Source organism: Dromiciops gliroides, chromosome X, assembly GCF_019393635.1.
Source record: "Dromiciops gliroides isolate mDroGli1 chromosome X, mDroGli1.pri, whole genome shotgun sequence".
Lineage (NCBI taxonomy): Eukaryota > Metazoa > Chordata > Mammalia > Microbiotheria > Microbiotheriidae > Dromiciops > Dromiciops gliroides.
Genome location: NC_057867.1, coordinates 51,044,477 through 51,059,768, shown reverse-complemented (window position 1 = coordinate 51,059,768; position 15,292 = coordinate 51,044,477). Strand labels below are relative to the sequence as shown.

The window sequence follows — 15,292 nt, the reverse complement described above, 5'->3', positions numbered from 1 at the left end:
AAGTCAATCATAGTTGATCATCACATAGTGTTGCTGTTACTGTGTACAATGTTTTCCTGGTTCTACTTACTTGATTTTATATCAGTTCATGTAAGTCTTCCCAGGTTTTTCAGAAATCTGCCTGCTCATCATTTTTATAGCAAAACAGTATTCCATTACATTCATATTCTAAACTTGTTCATCGATTCCCAAATTGATGGGCATCCCCTCAGTTTGTAATTCTTTGCCACCACAAAAAATGCTACTATATATATATTTTTGTACATGTAGGTCTTTGTCCCCTTTTTATGATCTCTTTGGGATACAGACAGTGGTATTGCTGAATGAAAGGGTTGCACAGTTTGATTACCCTTTGGGCTTAGTTCCAAATTGCTCTCCAGAATGGTTGGATCAGTCCGCAACTCCACCAACAATGCATTAGTGTCCCAGTTTTCCCATATCCTCTCCACTTTATCATTTTCCTTTTTTGTCATATTAGCTAATCTGATAGATGTGAAGTGGTACCTCAGAGTAGTTTTAATTTGCATCTCTCTAATTAATAGTGATTTAGAACATTTTATCTTAAGACCATGGATATAGTTTTGATTTTTTGTTTTTGTTTTTTGCGGGGCAGTAAGGGTTAAGTGAGTTGCCCAGGGTGACAAAGCTAGTAAGTGTCAAGCATCTGAGGCCAGATTTAAACTTAGGTCCTCCTGAATCCTGGGCTGGTGCTTTATCCACTGTGCCACCTAGCTTTTTTTTTTTTTTTTTAATTTTTTTTCAGTGAGGCAATTGGGCTTAAGTGACTTGCCCAGGGTCACACAGCTAGTAAGTGTGTGTTAAGTGTCTGAGGCTGGATTTGAACCCAGGTACTCCTGACTCCAGGGCCGGTGCTCTATCCACTGCACCACCTAGCTGCCCCTATGACTTGTATTCTTATAAATGTGACTCAGTTCTCTCTATATTTGAGAAATGAGGCCTTTTTCACAGATAGTTAATGTAAAAATTGCTTCCCAAATCTGTTTAACTTGATTGTACTTGTATAACCTATATCAGATTGCTTACTGTCTTGGGGAAGGAGGAGGAGAGGAAGGGAAAGAGAAATTGGGAACTCAAAATCTTATAAAAATGAGTGTTGAGAACTATCTTTGCATGTAATTGGAAAAAGTAGAATACTATTAAGTAGGAAAAAAAATTTGTTTCCTGGCTTTCCTTTCTAATCTTGCTTCCATTGATTTTGTTTGTGTAAAACCTTTTAAAATTAATATAATAGGGGCATCTAGGTGGCGCAGTGGCTAAAGCACCAGCCCTGGATTCAGGAGGATCTGAGTTCAAATCTGGCCTCAGACACTCAACACTTAACTAGCTGTGTGACCTTGGGCAAGTCACTTAACCCCAATTGCCTCACCAAACAACAACAACAAAATTAATATAATAAAAATTATCCATTTTACATCTTGTAATGTTCTCTATCTCTTGTTTGGTCATAAATTCTTCCCATATATATAGATTCTACAGCTAAATTATTCCTTGTTCTTCCAGTTTGTTTATGGCATCACCCTTTATGTCTAAATCATGTACCTATTTTGACCATATCTTGTTATATGTTGTAAGATGTTGGTCTATACCTAGTTTCTGCCGTACTTTTTTTTTTTCCAGTTTTCCTAGCAGTTTTTTTTTTGTTTGTTTTTTGTTTTTTGTTTTTTTTTAGTGAGGCAATTGGGGTTAAGTGACTTGCCCAGGGTCACACAGCTAGTAAGTGTTAAGTGTCTGAGGCCGGATTTGAACTCAGGGACTTCTGACTCCAGGGCCGGTGCTCTATCCACTGCGCCACCTAGCTGCCCCTCTTCCTAGCAGTTTTTGATGATTGCTTCTTATGTCTAGACTATCTTCCTTCACATTTTTTTTCACTAATTCCATTGATATTCTTTACCTTTTGTTCTTCCAGATGAATTTTGTTATTATTTTTTGTACTTCAACAAATTATTTTGGATAGTTTGATCCATATGGCACTAAATAAGTAAATTAATTTAGGTAGAATTACCATTTTTATTATATTGGATCTTAGGCCTGATAGTTTTCTATGCCTTTTGTGTCCAGATCATTTGAAGTTAGTTCTCTAGCTGTGAGGTTTCTGAAATTGTTCTTTTTTGTTGTTGTTGTTCAGTCATTTTTAGTTGTGCTCTACTCTTCATGACCCTATTTGGGGTTTTCTTGCCAGAGATACTAGAGTTGTTTGCCATTTCCTTCTCCAGCCCCATTTAAATAGGAGGAAACTGAGACAAACAGGGTTAAATGACTTGCCTAGGGTCACACAGCTAGATTTGAACTTAGGAAGAGGAGTCTTCCTAATTCCCCACATGGCGTTCTATCCACAGCAGTGCCATGTAGCTGCCCCTCTGTTTTTAGGACCTACATATCCTAGCCTTCTAGGGTCTCCTTTTATTTCCATTTACTTACGCTTATCATGTTGAAGTTGTAGGAAGTATGTATTGACCTTGGTCATTCTGGACATTGGATATGTTAGCACTACTCTTTTTTTTTTTTTTTTAAGTGAGGCAATTGGGTTTAAGTGACTTACCCAGGGTCACACAGCTAGTAAGTGTTAGCACTACTCTTTATGCAGTGCTTTGTATATGAATTGTACATCAGAGGTATGTGTATTTTTCCTTCTTTGCAATTTAGAAGACTCCTTGAATCGGTGTCCTTCCTAAGATGTGGCATCCCATACTCAACTTGCTATTCCAGATGATGGTTCACTCAGGGCAGAGTACAGAAGGACTCTTACACCCCCCACCCTAGAACTTCCTTCAGGTAGACTAAAATTGTATTAGTTTGCTTGCCTACTGTACCTAGCAAGATTAGAGCATATGAGGCAGTTTCTGCCCTCAAGGAGGTTATAATATTGTTGGGCTGATAACATTTACAGGAAACAATTACTAGACTGTAGAGGAGAGTATGATTGTGTTAAATTGTGTCGTATGATTGTAGGAACTACAGAGAGAAATTAATACCTTCTGAGTCGAGTAGGGATTTGAACTAGAGTTGGAACTCTAGGTAGGATTTTGATAGGCAAGAAGGATGAAGGGGAGGGTATCTTCATGAGCAAAGACAGAGAGATGAGAATATGCATAGCATTACTTCGGATTGTTTATAATTTAAATTAGGGAACAATAATATTTGAGAGGAAGCCCAGAATAGACTAGATTAATAGAGGAAGATCTGAATTCAAATCTGATCTCTGATACTTGTTAGCTGTGTGACCATAAGTAAGTCACCCAACCTTGGTTAGAGCACTGGCCCTGGGGTTACAAGGACCTGAGTTCAAATCTGGCCTCAGACACTAGCAGTGTGACTGTGGTAAGTCACGCATCCCTATTTGCTTCAGTATCCTCATCTGGAAAATGAGCTGGAGAAGAAAATGGCTAAGCACTGCAGTATCCTTGGCAAAAAAACCCCAATTGGGGACAGAGAATTGCACCTGACTATAATGATTCCACACCAACATAGCAATGTCAGTTATTATTAGATATTTGTATTTGTTCTTTTCTTCAAAACCAGTTTCCGGGGGGGAGAAAAACTGGGGGTAGTACGCAGTCATTTAAAAAAAATCTCAATCCTTCTCCTTCCACAATACAACTCTCCTTTGTAACAATTAAGCATGAACCTAAATTTAATTTATTGGCAACATAGGGGAAATGATAACTGAGATTTGTCTAGCACTGTATCTTCACATATATTTTTGTCTACTGCTCCCAACTAACCTGTTAGGTAGTACAAATGCTGTCATCACTGGTCTGCAGATGAAGACATTTTCCTTATGAAGCCTTGGTCAAGGTCACAGAGTCAGTTTATGGCAAAGCCTGAATTCAAATCAGGTCTTCTGATATCAATTCCAGTATTATAAAAGGGGTGGTGGAGCAGTAGAGGTGGGGGAGAGTTAGCGATACCAATGTAAATTACAGGAATGGCCAAAAGTGTGAAGAGTGAGCCTAGAAATGAGGCTTTTGACTGTATTCTTTACAACACACTTCTGGAGCCACAATTTAAGGAAAGGTAATGCCAACATGATCCATTTCAAGATTAGTGAATCTGTAAATTTTCTGTTCCTATAACTAGGAAAGTGAAAGAGGATATTGAAAAGAAAGCAGTTGACAATGAGGAAAAAAGGGAAGCCGGGCTCTGTCAACTTGAGGAAACAAGGTCACCGGAAGAACAGCAGCAGAAGACAGAAGAGAACAAGGCCCAGGAGGAACAGGAACGTCTGGCTGAACTCCAGCAGCAGGTGTGCTAAGCTCTCTGACTCTAAGGAAATAGCAATAGTCACATGTGCTTACTCATAATCCTCCTGTCTACTCTGTGTCTACCCCGAAATTAAGTACTTATGAAGGCTTGTATTATAAAGAAGTAATTGTTTGTTGAAAGAAGATAGCCTTGGGGCAGCTAGATGGCGCAGTGGTTAAAGAACAGGCCCTGGATTCAGGAGGACCTGAGTTCAAATCCGGCCTCAGACACTTGACACTTACTAGCTGTGTGACCCTGGGCAAGTCACTTAACCCCCATTGCCTAAAAAGAAAGAAAGAAGATAGCCTCTTCTCTTGAGCTCATAATCTTGTTGGAGAGACAAGACACTTAGACAACTAGAGAAGAATACAAGACTGTATAATAAAGAACCAAAATGTGAGGGATAAACTCTAAGGCATGAAGGTGAGAGAAGTGAACAATGTGATCTGCACTAGTTGAAGAAGACTTGGGAGGAGGTGGCTCTTAGGGTTGGACAAGACAAATTGGGAAGATCAATGAGGCATTATTTCCATTTCAGTTAAGTAAGAGATAAGATCATCTTGAAAGCAGAGATGGGACAAAGGTGAAAGAGTGGGAGTTGGAAGAAAGGAAAAGAACACTTCCAAATCATAGGCTCTTAATTTAGAGTACAAAGGCAATGGCAAAGGTCTACTCGAAGTTCTTTCAGCAAACATGTATGTACAATAAGTTTCATTGTCCTGAGTCCCAAGGGAAAAGCAGAGATAACTCAGCTACTCCCCCTACTCTTGAGCTTACAATCAATCCGGGAGGCTATAAGGTGCACACACAAACAAATACAAGATGTGTCTAAAAGGAGTGTAAATTGCAGGGTGATCAGATAATGGGAAGAAGATGGGCTTCAACCTGAAACTTAGAAGAGAAGGCATGATGGTTACAGGGTAGAGATGAGAGTTGCCCAGAATAAGGATGGCATTTTTTATTTATGGCTTAGCATGGGCAAAGACACAAAGGCATGGAATTAGAGGCCATGTTCAGGGAATAGGGAGTATGCTAGTTTGGCTGGAATGGAGCATAAACATTATGAACTTATAATTGGGCTAACCTTATTCCCCTGTCTTGGCATTGGGCTCTTAGGGATTTTTATTCCCAAGACTCAACTTCACACCTCTCTCTTCTTAGTCTTAAGCTTTGCAAAGTGGAGTTTTTTGTATTTTGTATTTATTGTGTTTTTTGTAGAAGTGACATTCACATTGAGAACCTTTTAAGCACTACTGGGAGATTTAGGAATTTTGTCTCTGATTTAGCATATTCGTGGAGAGCTCAGATTTTCTATAAAAACTGCTTTATTGGTGTAATAAGAAAGATTTTCCAGTGACAACAATAAAAGTTGATTTATCCAGAGTTCTAGTAACCCAAACTCTCCTCTCACTCCTTCACACTTAGAAAGCTGTGATAATCGATGTTCCTAGTACCTTACATGTGCCTGAGGTATCATCTGGAGTCTCAGAGAAAGATGGAATTCTATTCAGTTGAAGGATTTTAGTGTTTGTCCTATTTTATTGAACTTTCATGTTTTATAGAATCTGTGTGTGGTACACAAGCACACTCTGCCCTACAGTATCCCAACCACGATATCATTAATATATTATGACCAATAGTCACTCTTAATTTCCTGAAACCCACCGTAATATCATTTGACTTCTCACCCAAAGTACAGGTTTGGTGACTGACAATATGACTTTGGGCATCAGCTTCTCCAAGTATCAGTCTGCTTACAGCTGCCATATTGCATATGATAAATTTGCATTGTTCTTATGAAACCAACTACACCCCGTAGCATTGTTTTATTGAATGTCAAGCTCTTGGGGACCCCCGTAATGCTCTTGTACAGTGATCCTCTAGTCACCAAAATCATTGAGTGACCAGATCCCAGAGCTTCTCTTATGTTGCATTTGAATTTCCGGAAATTGAATTGTGTATCTTTAATGCCGTTTTCCTATTTATTGTAGAAGGAGGAAGCAGAGGCCAAGGCCCAGGAAGAAGCTGCCAGGCAGAGGCGAGAGCGGGAAAGGATCATGGAGCAGAGTGTCCAGGAGCGTCTGGAGAGGAAGAAGGTCAGTCAGGTGACAGGGCCTAGTGTTCGATGGGGCCAGTAGGCAAAAGCTGTGTCTCTGCTCTTCTCAGCGAGGACCTTGGATGGCCCTACATGGGAGAAGATGCTCTTCTCTTCCTTCCCTACTATGTACTTGGTGAAATATGGGGAGCTGGCTGTGTACTTGGTGAGGGGGGAATCACTTCAGTGGTACTTTAAGGAATAGAATCCTCTGGAAAGAAAGCTGCTTTTGATAAAAGGGCTCAGCCATGGAAAGAATTGAGGAAACAGCCCCTTGACCCAAGGGCAGTTCTGATAACAGCTGAGGAGTAATCCATGGTATTGGCCTAGGTATGGGCTGCTTTTGGGCAGGCCAGGTCCTGGGTCCAGAAGAGACCCTACATTCCAAGGGCTTGCAAGGTCTGGTCACCTGAGGATGAGGAGAGCTGATTCCTGGACCACAGCCTCTCTCTTGGCCTCTGTGTCCTGGGGCAGGTTAGTGAGCACCCTGCACAAGCTAAGAAAGTAGGGGGCCACAGTCAGCCTCACCTTGGAGGGGAAGGAAACTGTGTCTTTCTAAGAGAATCCCAAGTCCTAGAATCTATTTCTAGATTTCCCTCATGATTTTTATGTCTGTTAAGAAAGTTTTTTACAACAGTGCGTGACACGAGAGAGCATACTCCAAATTTAAAGAGGCGGCTAGGTGCCAGACTTAGTCACACAAAGACCTGAATTCAAATCCTGCCTCAAACACTTATTAGCTATAGGATGGTAGAAAAGTGTCTTTGAGCTTCAGTTTCCTTATCTCTAAAATGGGGGTAATAATAGTACTTTACATGGTTGTTGTGAAAATCAATCTGAATTGCTTTGCAAACCTTAAAGCACTATCCACAAAGTCCCAAAAGTCTTAACACAGTTGTAAGCTATTTAAGCTATTAAAGCTTACAACTGCACTAAAACTTTTGATATCCCCGTATACATATTAGCTATTATTGTTAATATGCATGTCTTAGCTGGTAAGATAATTGGAGTTTACTTCAAAAGCATCAATTCTAACTTATTGGCAATAATCTTTACTTATGCTAAATAACGACCTTTCTATTCTGCAAAATTGTGTGTGAAAATTATCATTTGGTTAGCTAAATTAAAATGAGAAACCAAGTGATTGACAATCAGAGTGCTACATAATCAGAACAGTAAGAAAGGAAATTAGGGGCCCAGCTTCTTGGGTCACTTGTAGCCATTTGACAGAGTAGAATGATGAAGCAGCTTGCCAAAGATGCTAAATTTAACAGCCTCCTGTCTCAGTTCTACCGGTTTATTTTTATAGTTCTGTTTGAGAAATGTATAGTTATATATTTTTTCTTCTAATAGAGAATTGAAGAAATTATGAAGAGAACCAGGAAGGTGGAGCAGAATTCTGAGCAGGTAAGCCCATTTGAGGGGGTGGAGCTGCCCCCGTTTATGTTTATCTTCTTATCTCTCGATCAGTTGGACCAGATTACATGTTCACATGTTCATATCGAGGCGCACTTGACCTACTTGCCGCATCCCATACATGACCTCTATCTCCCATCTTTGTGCTGCTTGTCCCACATATCCTTAATAATCTCCCTCCTTACCTTGTCCTCCTATGAGAGAGAATTTTCTAGGTTCTCCAAGTGGTTAGTGTCACCACTGCCCTCCCTCCAGAATCACTTTGTATGTGTTTGATATTTGCTTATCTCTGTGTGTGTGGCTTCTCCCCAGTAGGATATAAGCTTCTTAGGAAGAAGGGGGAAAGCTTTACTCTCTTGTCTTTATGTTTCCAATGCCTAACACATTGTGAGTACTCACTAAATACTTGTTGAATTAAACGGAATCAAAGTGGGGAGAACCTGGGGGGAAGGAACCCAGCTGGACCTTTGAGCAGGGGATCTGAACCTTTCTTGGGTCCTGGATCCCCTTGGGAGTCAGGCTGCTGATGCCTCCTGCTGGGCCTCTTCTCAGAATCACAGTTACACATTCATAAAGGTCAAAACATATGATTGCAAAGGGAACCAATTTATTTTGCGGGGCAGTGAGGGTTAAATGACTTGCCCGGGGTCACACAGCTAGTAAGTGTGAAGTGTCTGAGGCCAGATTTGAACTCAGGTACTCCTGAATCTAGGACTGGTGCTTTATCCACTGCACCACCTAGCTACCTCCTCAAAATAATTTTTTCTAAAACTAAAGGTCATTGATCCCCAGATAAGGACCCTGGCCCTAGAGTTAGCTGTCTTACCATATGAAAACTGTATCAATACCACTTACAAATAGCAAATTGAAACCATACTTGAGGTTCGCCTCAAAAAGCTGAATAAAATCAAAAAGCAAAAGGAATACCAATTCCTTCCCCTGCTTTCCCAGCTCTAGTAGAAATGCTGATGAGCCATAAGCCGGACAAATGTTATTCAGTCCCATAAAGTGATTAATGTTAGCTCACACTGAGATAACACCTTAAAATGGATTATTCATTCTCTCTACCCCCGCCCCATCCTTCCTTCTTCTTAACTTCTGTATTACTGTTGAGGGCACAAGTAACTTCCTAGTTACCCAGGCTTGCTCCCTCAGTGTCATCGCTCACCTCATGTATCCAGTATGTTGCTGGTCCTGTTTTCTACCTTCACAAGGTGTCTGGAATACTCCTCCCTGTCCTCTGCCACTGCCCCAACCCTGGTGCAGGCCCTCATTGCCTCTCACCCGGACTATTGCTGCTAGTGTCCCCTGCCTGCAGTCTCTGTGCATTGCAGTCTGTCCTCCTCTTGGGTGCCAAAGTGGTCTCCCCTAAAGCACACCTGGTCTGGCTGTGCTACGTCCCATTCTCAAAAAACCCCAGCTGGAAATCTCCAATATTCCATTGGGCCCTTCCTGCCTTTGTGGTCTCCTTAGACTTTTTGTCATTGATGATCCAGCAGCGCCGGCCTCCTTGCTGTTTCTTAGAAGTGAAACTCCATCTCCTAACACTGTGCCTTTTTCTGGCTATGTCCCACGCACAGAATGCTCTCCCTCCTTAACCTCTCCCTCCCAGCTTTTCTAGCTTCCTTCAGGACTCAGCTGGAATCTCATCTCACCAGGTGACTGTCCTCTCAGGGGACCTTTTTCATGGGTTGTTTTCCCTATCAGAATGTGAGCTACTTGAGGACAGGGACCCCACTTTTCCCTTTCTTTGTATCCCCAGCACTGATTGCCTGAAGGCTTACAAAGAGCTAGTATTTTGAATCCTAACTCCCACAATTCAGGCCCTGTGATCAAAGGCAAGTTATTTCACCTCTCTAGGCCTCAGTTTGCCAACTTGTGAAATGGGGACAGTGGTTCTTCTACCAATCGTCATACTAGGTAGTTTAGGGAAAATGCTTTGAAAGATGGGCACTACGAAGTGGACAGTGTGCAATTATGATCACACTCCTTTTACATAGGAGGTTCAGGGTTTCTGAATAATCAGGGTGTGACCAACTCTTTGGTCTTTTGGTCCTATTCAGGACTTCGTTTTTACTCATTGGCTTTTCTTCCCAAAGGAGATGTGAAACACTTAACCAGCTGTGGAGTTTCTCCTTGCTTTGTTTGCCCTCACTTTTGATCATCCTTGTGCCTAACTTACTTTGGATCAGGACAGTTTTTGTCCTAGAGAACAGAGGACAGGAGGATATGGGGACTTTGTAATCCTCCAGGAAAGCAAGTGAAATTAAAAATCTTCTCTTTAATGCCAGAATCCTCATTGCAACCATGACAATTTTGTGCCCCCCCCCTTTTTAAATCAAAGGCTAAATTTTGTAGTAAGCTGAATAAAGTTGTTAAACTGCTTAGGGGAGTAGGATAGGGGATGGACCTGTGATTTCACTGGACTGGAGAATTCCTGGCTACCCAGAATTTCCTCTACCAATGTAGGTTGGCCCCTGAGAATGCTGCCTAGAGCAGTGGAGTCAGACTCAAATAGAAAAGAGGCAGCTGAATTGCACGACACAATCCTTGTGGGCCATATGCTAACTTAGCAAACCACAATTGTATTTTTCCTTATTTTGGTAACTATTTCCCAAGTACATTTTTTGGGGTTTTTTTTTGCTGGGCAATTGGGGTTAAGTGACTTGCCCAGGGTCACACAGCTAGTAAGTGTTAAGTGTCTGAGGCCGGATTTGAACTCAGGTACTCCTGACTCCAGGGGTGGTGCTCTATCCACTGCACCACCTAGCTGCTCTCCAAGTACATTTTAATCTGGTTCTGCCTACCTGGTGAACCTCTGACTGAGAGCACAGTCATATGGCCAGGATGTGTCCCAGGGGAAACTTGAACTTCTGGGGCTAAGTTCTCAATCTATTATACCACACAGGTGCTCCCTTAATACAGGTTTGTTAAATTCTGCATGCAGTCATGTTCTCCTTTTATTGTTGTTGGGTTTTTTTGTGGGGCAATGAGGGTTAAGTGACTTGCCCAGGGTCACACAGCTAGTAAGTGTCAAGTGTCTGAGGCCGGATTTGAACTCAGGTACTCCTGAATCCAGGGCTGGTGCTTTATCCACTGCGCCACCTAGCCACCCCCATGTTCTTCTTTAATATGAGTGAAATAATAGTGAGAACTTGCCTCTGAGGTCTTGTGGTTTGGAAAGGGCACTGGCTTTGGAGTCAGATGGTCTGGCTTAGAATTGAGCTCTAAATCCTCTGATCTCATCGTCCCCATCTTACAGATGAGGAAACTGGCCTCACAGAGCTGAAAGTCACATCTCACCCTCTTGATTCTGTGGCATTTTTCCCCATTACATCATGCTGACACTCTGAACGAATGAAGTCATGATGATAAGGGTGCCAAATTAGGAAGGGACAGAGTGCCGTTATATCCTTCAGAATTGCCTGATCTTCCACTTGGAAGTCTCTTTTTGTGATGGTGGGAAGTTTGTATGTGTTGAATTTCTCCTCTTTCTAATTCATAAATGTGGTCTTCAACTGATATAAATTACACTGGCACATTTCTTTCTTTTTGGGGGGAGGAAATTGGGTTAAGTGACTTGCCCAAGGTCATACAGCTAGTCAGTGTTTGAAGCCAGATTTGAACTCAGGTCCTCTTGAATCCAGGGCCAGTGCTCTATCCAGTGTGCCACCTAGCTGCCATATTTACTGGCATATTTCTGAAATGTATTACCTAAGTATAATTGCAGATACTAAGCACTACCTCCCAGAGAAACTTTGAGTATCAGGTGTTTTTCTCTAGGACAGAGGCATCTGTCCTTTTGCCACCTTCTAGTTGTCTCAATATACACACCTTTACCGGCCACTACCACCTGGCCTGCTCTCTCTGGACTCATTAAATGGGCTGCCTCCTGCCGTCTTCAAGTCACAGGTGATTCACCTTTAATCTAAATGAGGAACATGCCCAATGATCTTACAACATGGTTCCTGAGTCCAGTCTCGTGTTGTTTGGTTACAGAGTGAAGAGAAGTCTAAGAATGAAGCTGTTGATGAGGACGATGCTGATGAAGCAGATGAAGGAAGTGTGGAAACAGTGGACCCACTGGGTATGCCTCCATTTACAAGCTTAGCTGCTGTAATACTCATTTCAGATGCCAGGGAGTGATTGTAATCATAGGAATCATAACTCCTGTTTGTAAAGTGATTTAGTATTGCAGAGCATTTCCCTTCCAAAAATCCTGGGAGGTAGTTGGTAGCAGAGGTGTTATTACCTCCCATTTTACAGATGAGGAAACTGAAGCTCACCGAGTCTGAAGTGATTTAATAAGTTGGAGAGAGTTGATCGGATTTTACTGTATATATTTTTACTTCATAGGATTTTACTGTGTGGAGCTTTTCATGAATGATAGGACATGAAATTAATCTTTGTATGGTTTGGCAAATTGAGTACATCCTACCCAGAAGACAAGGGGGTTATCTAAAGACTGGCCCCTTTTCATGTTCTTTCTCTGTGATCACAAACCAGTTCACCATGGAAATATTCAGGGTGTGAGATCTCATGGGAAAAAAGCAGGGGTTCTTTGCCTTCTGTGTTCTGGACCCCTTTAACAGTCTAGTGACTGGTTTTTTAAAATTTGTAAGTAAGAGAAATGATCAATTTCATTTAGAGGCTAGTGAAAAGATGCATTTTTTGCCCATGAAGTTTGTGGATCCCCTGAAATCTCCAGGTGCTTTGGGCATCTGTGGACCCCATGTTAAGAGCCCTTGGTATAAAGGAATGTGGGTATATCATATATTGTCTGTCTTGGGGAAGGGGGAAGGAAAGGGAGGGCGGAAAGGAGAAAATTTGGAACTCAAAATCTTATGAAAACAAATGTTGAAAACTATCTTTACTGGTAACTGGAAAAAAATAAAATACTCTTAAGATTTGAAAAAAAGAAAGTTACATGATAACTTTATTATATATTTAAAAGGAATAGCAAGTTATATATAAAAGATTTGCAATTTCATGCACAATCGTCTTTTTTTTTTAAATGCAACTGTGTTGCAGAAGTGCTTGTTTTATTTATTTATTTAAATTTAATTTTAAAACCAAACATAAATAAAAGAATGGGGGGGGGATTCAGTCTTTTTCCATGTTCCATGCAGAAGGGGGAAAATGGACAGGTCTGTCAGGGGTGAATCAGAAAGGCAGTAACCATAATTGACACCCCATCACATTTTCGTTCTTGAGAGCACTTATTAGTCACCCTCTTCTGCCCAGTGTACTGCCGCATACCCAAAAAGGTCACATCAATACTTGATGAGGAGCGTGCCCTGGGGCAGTACTGCTGCCCCTAAGCATAACTCCAGCTTCCTCATTTTACCTCTTATCTAATAAGATACTGGATAGATCCTTAGTGTTTTATTATAGTTGATCTTGAAACTCAAATGGTATGTTATTCTTTTTTTTTTCTTGACAGCCAAGGTCACTGAGAGTGGCTCACCTGAGGACGTCAAGACCCCAGGAGGGCTTAGTGATAAGACATTGCCCAAACTGGCTTATATGGAACAAGCTGAAGCTGGAAACAGAGATGAGGCTGAAGGACTCGTCACCAATGGTGATGAGATGGCCACAGAGCCAGGAAATAGAGATTATTTGCATATGACTCTGGCAACAGATTCTAGGTTGGTCAGCTTTTGGGGCGAGGTGGGATGAGATGTTTGTTTTCCATGTAATTATTAATTCACTTCTTTGAATTTATTTTTTAAAAAAAGGTAAGGGGAGGGGGCAGCTAGGTGGCTCAGTGGATAAAGAACCGGCCCTGGATTCAGGAGGACCTGAGTTCAAATCCGGCCTCAGATACTTGACACTTACTATGTGACCCTGGGCAAGTCACTTAACTTTCATTGCCCTGCAAAAATAAAAAATAAATTTAAAAAAAGGTAAGGGGACTTGACTATGGTAAAGGAATTGATGCATATCAGGTCATTCATGGAAAGCCTTCATCTGACACGGACAGTAGGAATAGGGGAGAGTTCATAGCAACAACATTCCTCAGTTCTCTGAAGACACAGTTCTGAAAGCTTTGTATTTTTAGCAGTTCTTTGCTCAAATATCCTTCTGTGGAAACTTATATTTGGGATAGAGACTTGACTTCTTTTCCTGTCTTTGAGAAACAGGGAAAGTGTAACTTCCCTTTGCTTCCTGCTCTGCTTAGATCCCCAGGGTCTAGCACAGCTGCTAAAGTCACCTTTACAATGTCTAAACTAACCGTTTGTTGTACAATATTTTCCTATGTATAGTTGGGGTTCGACTGGTTAGTTTGCTCATATGGCTCTGATTTCAGAATAGCTAATTAATAGTAGTTCAGTAGAATACAATTATATGCCTGTTACTCTAGTCAGAGAAAATAGGCAGTACTTTACTTATCCCTCACTAGACTTAGTGAATGGCCATTGGTGCTGTGGGAATTGGAACTCGTACCCCCTTCCTTCCTAGACCCAGAACCTTCACCCTGACCTCTGTCAAAGCCTCCACTGGAACCAGTTACTGAGGGTGTGCCACATACCACAGAAATCTCTGACTACCTCTTTTACCATAGAGAAACACCTCCTGAAAGTCAGTGGAGCTCCCCAGGCCCAGCTCCAACCATTGTACTCTCTTCCTCCATCCCCACTCTTTTGACAAGTTAGTGTTTGTCCTCAGTCCCACCTCACTTCCCTGCCGCTACCTCTAGAGTCCTTATACAAGTTGTTGCTTGGACTTTGACAAGGGAGAGATCTCTTTCTGGTAATTCCAATTAAATTCTGGGATGCTTTTTCCTATAGAGACCATGTTATACAGGGTCCAGTTTCATTATGGGTCGAATGGGAATTTGGTTTTGGCTTGGAAATCAAACTTCCCATTTATAGTATTTAGGGGAATAATCCACTGCATTGCTTCTGCTGTTTGTAAATTGAGGGCCACCTATAATGGGACCATATTTTTATATTATCATGTTGACAGTGCTTAATGAAAGTGAACCAGAGGGCAAATTTTGTTTGTTTTTTTCAAATAAGATACTGATATTTGAGTAGGCAAGACATTTAATTAAAACCTCTTTCTACAGCCTTTCTGCCAAAGACATGGTTACTCCCAACTCAGAAATGGTGGTTGCTGACGAAGCTGAGCACACATCAAACCTGAATGGAAAATCCAACACATGGACTTTGGATGAGATTATTGAACTTGGAGTTCATGCCAAATCCACAAAATTGAATTCCAGCAACAGTCCTTCCAATAGCTGTACTCAAAACTCAAGTGATGCTGCTACATTTGCTCCAGGTCCCAAGTTAGCCTTTGAGGAGGATGCAGGGATGACTTCTTTGACCACATCTGGAGGAAGCAATTCAGGTAATACAGAGGCTAAAAGTCAGTCACCTCTTTCAAATGTCATTTCTCTCTTTGTTTTAAGGAAGATGATAGCTTATGTTTTTGTGGGGTCACCTTCACCAAAGTTGTCCTTTGGTGGCTCAGTCTTTCTGTCAAGAACCCCAGGTTCTCAAAGACCATGCC

At 41.4% G+C, this 15,292-nt stretch overlaps 1 protein-coding gene across 3 annotated transcripts in view; it reads left to right on the top strand.

Annotated features, from left to right (window-relative positions):
* Window positions 1-15,292, top strand: part of MAP7D3 (MAP7 domain containing 3) — an 86,139-nt gene that overhangs the window by 65,252 nt on the left and 5,595 nt on the right. For all 3 annotated transcript variants that reach the window (XM_043974474.1, XM_043974473.1, XM_043974472.1), the window contains exons 13-18: window positions 4,099-4,264; window positions 6,255-6,359; window positions 7,712-7,765; window positions 11,774-11,861; window positions 13,218-13,422; window positions 14,847-15,130. In XM_043974474.1, the coding sequence (XP_043830409.1) occupies window positions 4,099-4,264; window positions 6,255-6,359; window positions 7,712-7,765; window positions 11,774-11,861; window positions 13,218-13,422; window positions 14,847-15,130 (902 nt within the window). The remainder of the gene's footprint in view (window positions 1-4,098; window positions 4,265-6,254; window positions 6,360-7,711; window positions 7,766-11,773; window positions 11,862-13,217; window positions 13,423-14,846; window positions 15,131-15,292) is intronic.